The 6,033-nt window shown below is 36.1% G+C and overlaps 1 protein-coding gene across 1 annotated transcript; it reads left to right on the top strand.

Moving 5' to 3' along the window:
- Window positions 1-263: 263 nt before the first annotated feature.
- On the top strand, window positions 264-4,131 carry LOC100802295 (putative kinase-like protein TMKL1). Its single transcript, XM_006597952.4, has 2 exons — window positions 264-1,295; window positions 2,111-4,131. The coding sequence occupies exons 1-2, from the start codon at window positions 824-826 to the stop codon at window positions 2,701-2,703; spliced, it is 1,065 nt and encodes a 354-aa protein (XP_006598015.1). The 5' UTR covers window positions 264-823; the 3' UTR covers window positions 2,704-4,131.
- The last annotated feature ends 1,902 nt before the right edge of the window (window positions 4,132-6,033 follow it).

Raw genomic sequence — 6,033 nt, 5'->3', positions numbered from 1 at the left:
TCAGTATATTTAAATTAAAACAAAAAATTATACAAACAATATTTATATGTACAACTCCACCAATATTTATAATCTTAAAAATCATATAAAATTAATTTTTCAAAAATAAATCAATATAAAATGAATTTATTGAATAACAATAACGTAGAAATATTTTACACTTGGTTGAGATCCTATTTTCTCTTTGTACATGATGTAGTAATGATATTTTGGGCACCAAACTTTTCAAGTATAAATCTAGGACTCACCCCAATAATAAAAGCACCCCTGTTGGTCCTTGTGGTATGTGGCAACTTAGTAATTTTCACATCATCACATAACATAACATCAGCAGAGACACGAGAGTAAAAAGTTGAGGATAGAACCATCGCATGCCGTAGATCTGTCTCACATTGCATTCACATTCATTCGGTCTTTCCATTTTCATCCATCGTGTATGTTCCAACTCTTTTCACATTTTCCAATCACAAACCTTCACCCATTCATGCCAACTTAACCTTCTCTTATGTCCATTTCTGCTTCAATTATTGCACACTTTAGCTGAGCCACCACCTCATGTAAGTACTAATTTCCCACCACCTTAAAAAAATTGGGTTCCACAACAAAACCACAAAGTTTCCCTTAACCATGCTTCTCCTTGTCCTATACACCCACACGGGAATATTATCATCAACATTTTCCCATCCAAAAATTAGTCCACTTTTCCATCAACATGTGCCTCCTTTCAATCTCTCTCATGACACTATACAACCCCAGATCTTAATTATCTCATTTATCTAGATCAGATTTTTCAGTGAAACAAGGAAAAAGAACCAACCCCTCCATGTTGATACTAGTGCTTGGACTAGCTTCAGCTACTTTTTTAGTTTTTGTTGCAGTTTATGTGTTCTATTGCAAGAGAAGGGTGTCAAAGTATGATGAGAGTAAAGACATTGAGAGTTCAGAACACAAGGAGGAGGATGTGGCACAGAAGGAGGATTTGATGATCTTTCAAGGTGGAGAGGACCTTACAATATGTGACATTTTGGATGCTCCTGGTGAAGTGATTGGAAAATCCAACTATGGAACACTGTACAAGGCTTTGTTGCAGAGGAGCAACAAGGTGAGGCTGCTTAGGTTTCTGAGGCCAGTGTGCACTGCAAGGGGTGAGGAATTGGATGAGATGATTCAATTTCTTGGAAGGATAAGGCACCCTAACTTGGTTCCTCTTCTCGGGTTCTACACTGGGCCAAGGGGTGAGAAGCTTCTTGTTCATCCCTTCTATAGGCATGGGAGTCTCACTCAATACATAAGAGGTAAATAAATGTTGTTCTTTGTGTGTCTTGTTTCTATGTAGATGTTCTTTTTGGTGTTGTGTGCTGATTTTAGCAATATAATAATGGGCTTGTTAAAGGCTTGTGGCAAAGATTGATCTCTAATGGATTTGAAAATCATTCACTCACCGCCTAATCTGTTTTGCTGTTACGTTTTCGTGTTAGGCTTGTGGCAAATCATTCACTGCTTAAACTGTTTCACTGTTGGGTTTTTCTTAGGAGATGGGGAATGTTGAATTGTGGGGATTTGGGAATTAAAGAAGAAACATTGATAAAGAAGCATCAAGTTTTTGTGTTGACAGTAAATGTTAATGGTTACTTTATCAGACAAGCGAATGGTATTTGCACAGTAGAGAGGATGTTGGGTTGGAATATGTATTGTTTGTTTTTGTTTTATTATTTTAAAAGGAAGCAGTATAGGAATTATGTAAATCTTTTATTTTTGGTTTGATGTGTACTTTAACGAAATAGACTATTCTTTTCTAGTGACAGAAAGCAGGAATACATCTCTTTCTTTCTGCTTTAGTAACATTTTCCAAGCTGATATTAACACTACTCAATTTTAATTTTCTTGTGTTTAGGTCATTTTGATGGCATTGGTATTCATTCATCTTTTAATTTAATTTCTAATTAGACTAGGAAATATGTTCATTAAGAGGGGCAAGTGATCAAATAGCTAGGCAGAAGATTTCAAACCTGGATATTTGATTCATTAGTCCTACTCTTCACAATTTAGAGAGTGATTTTTGTTTTGAATTATATATTTCATTTATTGATCAAAGAAGTTCACTTAGCAGATGGAAATGGAGAGTGCTACAAATGGTCTAACATATGTAGAATATCCATTGGTATAGCCAAAGGATTAGAGCATCTTCACACATCACAGGAGAAGCCTATTATCCATGGAAACCTCAAGTCTAAAAACATCCTTTTGGACCGCTCCTACCAGCCATACATCTCGGATTCCGGGCTACATCTTCTGCTGAATCCTACTGCTGGCCAAGAAATGCTTGAAAATTCAGCAGCTCAGGGTTACAAGGCACCTGAGCTCATCAAAATGAAGGATGCTAGTGAAGTGACTGATATATATAGCCTCGGTGTGATCTTGCTGGAATTGCTTTCAGGAAAGGAACCTATCAACGAGCATCCGACTCCTGATGAGGATTTCTATCTGCCAAATTTCATGAGAAATGCAGTCCTTGGACACAGAATTGCTGATTTATACCAACCTGCCTTTCTTCTCAGGAACAGCAGAGATGATAACATTCCAGTGACGGAAGAATGCATTCTCAAAGTCTTTCAACTTGCTATGGCTTGTTGCTCCCCTTCACCCTCAGTTAGACCTAACATAAAGCAAGTCCTCAAGAAACTTGAAGAAATTATGTTCTAGAATCCATGAGGGCTTTTGTGATTTTTTTGTGTAGTATTGGCCACTTTGGCTGCAGTGATACTGCACACTTTAAAATTCTTCAAGTTCATCATTAACAATGATGTGGTTGGAGACAATATAACATTTATATATGAGAAATTAGGAAGAGAAAACAAGTAAGTGTTGTGCTTACAAAATGTGCAATTGACTACCAAACAAAGATTTCAGGACAGTTGATGTTGATGTCAAGGGTTAAAGTCAAATGAGGAATTATAGCTTGAAACTAAAGGTGTCAATTTCTAGAACTCCAAATCTGGCTCCCAAATTACTGACTTCATATTTGAGATTTGTGAGACTGTTTGGTAAAACAAGTGAGCATGTGACATGGACAATGTCAAAAGAATTTCTTTGATGCCACTCATCCTGATACTAATTGCAGAGTTTTGATGGGAAATTACAGAGATTCTTTTGCTGTCAAGAATGTGCTTCTGTTCCAATAATTTGTGGCTAGTATTTGAGTTTGGCTGTTGTGGATAAACCACAGGAACTGTGATGAAAAAAATGCTCTTTATCCACAGTGACCCTCTCAAATTCCATGTTCTGGCCATAGAATTGAAGCTACAAAAGTGAAAAGGAATCTGAATAATTATGTAGGCCAGGAAGTGGGATAATTTGGTGTCAGATTTTCAAAATTTCACCTGCAAGAAGTTAGGTTGTTTGTTATGGTTAGGTCTCACAGCAATACCATTTCATTTTTCACTATGTCCTCCATCTACTTGAGATAATCTTGCAGTTCTTTATCTTTAGAGACCATACTTTTTCCATTTGTAATCTTCATTTGACAAAATGTTGTTTTCAGTTATGCAACAACTTATAGTTTAAGCAACCAATTATTGTTCCCTCAATTGAGAGGATTCTGACATTGCACGTTTATCAAGTAGAGAATTAGAAAATATCAACAACCATTGCAATTGTTTAACTTTTCATTAGCTGGTAGGAGTTGGTGGTTGGAAGTTAGGTGAGGGAGGGTGTGCTAATTCATTGCTGATGATTCATCACTATCAAGTTTACAACTAATTAAAGATAGTTTAGACATTTCTAATCTCTTAAAAGACCACAATTAGGGCTATAGAATTTCAACTTTAGTCAAGTCGATCTGTGCTTTTGGAAATGTGATATGTCACCTTGACTAAGGACCAATCAACCGTAATTTCTCCATAAACATTGGGGACATGTGGGGGCATAAGAACAGGTGTGGTAACAAGATGCAACATTGTGGTTCCCACCTTTTTCCCTTTATAATATATAGCTTTGTAGCATGACCTTTTCTACATAAACATGTGTAGCAACATAGTCTGTGTTTAATGTTATCTTGACTTAACTTTCTGTATTTATGCATGCATCGAAGATTATTGAAGGCTGATAGTGCTAAATGTTGTTTGATTAAAATTGTCTCTGAGATGAACAAATGTTCATCATGATACATTTATAATCGTGCAATACCCACTCCTTACTATTTTTTTAAGTAATATGTTTATTTATTTATTTACTTACGATTTAAGTATATTTTTAAGTACCTCTAAATATCATAATTTTGAGCTTTGTCGTCCATAGTCAGTGGTGGATCCTAGACCATGGGTTAATGGGGCAAGGACGCTTACTTTCAAATAGTGTTATTGGAGAGTGAGAAATTGAAGAGTAACAGGTTCAAATATAATAAACTAGAGGGACAAAACACAAAAATTCAAGACATTTGGATATAACTTATCAAATTCAGGGTGTGCATTTTGTGGTCCATGCCCCCAATGTCCACCTTGAATTATATATAGGTGGGTGTTGCTAGGTGAACCAGCTTTATTGTTTGTGCACCCAACATTTTTTGTTAATTCTAAAATTACCCTGCGTTGAAGGTACGTGAATTTGTGGTTGATCCATATGTTTAAATTAAACTTACGGATTACATGATCCGTATAAATATACGGATCATGTAATCCGTAAGTATAATTTAAACATACGGATCAAGTTAATCTGTATGATTTGTACGGATGAATTTGATCCGTATGAGTCATATGGATCAACTTGAATGAAGGACATTTTCGCTCATTCACTTAAAATGTTGGGTGCACCAGAAATAATGTTGGGTGCACCTAGCATCACCCTATATAGGTCCGCCAATGTCCATAATAATCTTATCCTACTCAAACATGATGCATTTTGTGGAAGATACTTGAGGTCTAAACAAAAAAAAAAGATTAAAATATGTTTTTCGTCCATATAAATATCGAAATGTTTGAATTTAGTTCTTGTAAAAAATTTGGTATATTTTTCATCCTTATAAAATTAAAATGTATTACTTTTTGACTTGGATGCAGATTTAGATATTTACATGTCATTCTTTTTAATTTAAAATTTAAAATTACAGTTTGTGGTGGTTAAAAACTGCCACAAGTCGTAAAAAAACCAAAAAAACACAACAATAAAAAATGCCCCACCCACCACGATCAACCACCATAACCACCACACCTCCAACCAAATAGCCACCTCCCCATGCAAAGTTGTCATCCACCTAAACCCAAATTGCCCTGCCATTACCAAACTAACGAACTCAGATCCGCCATGAACAACAACCACCCTAAAACCCATCGACGATGCAAACCTATAAACCTATATCCACTCTTTCTCTCACTTAGATTCGTGTTCTCTCTCTCTCTGTCGGATCTGTGTGTTCTCTCTCTCTCAGATCCGCTCTCTAATGCTTAGATCCATGCTGCCGCTACCTCCTCCACCATGTTGTTGTCGGCGTGTCCTTGTCAGAATCATTCCCCTACAACACCTACCCACCACGACATCATTGTCACCTAGGCAACCACCCTCTATTTCATGTCTCTTCACCTTCACGAACCTGTCAACCAGCCTCCCCTCTCTAGCCTTTTCACTTTCATAGACCCTGTCAACCAGCCTCCCTCTTTAGCCTCATTGTCACCACCACACAACCCCATTATAGCGAATCAAAACATAACATGTGTCGACTTATGTGCACTGTTAGCAAACACATAGGTTTGGATTTACTCGAACCTACATCTGAACCAAAAAGTAGGATATTTCAATTTGGTAAGGACAGAAAATAGACCAAAAATTTTACAAGGACTAAATTTTTACATTTTGATATTCATAGGGACGAAAAATATATTTTAGCAAAAAAATATCACGATTTTTAATATATATTCCCCCATTTAAAAAATTATAATTTAATCCTCTTAAAATAATTTCTCATTCTTGAATAGTCAATTTGTTAGTTTCCATAATATTCTATTTGCTTTGTAGTGTTTGTGTGTGGGAGTAGGACTAAAT

This window comes from Glycine max, chromosome 15 (genome assembly GCF_000004515.6).
Source record: "Glycine max cultivar Williams 82 chromosome 15, Glycine_max_v4.0, whole genome shotgun sequence".
Taxonomy (NCBI): domain Eukaryota; kingdom Viridiplantae; phylum Streptophyta; class Magnoliopsida; order Fabales; family Fabaceae; genus Glycine; species Glycine max.
The sequence above is the reverse complement of the archived record's forward strand: the minus strand, read 5'-3'. Positions and strand labels throughout refer to the sequence as shown.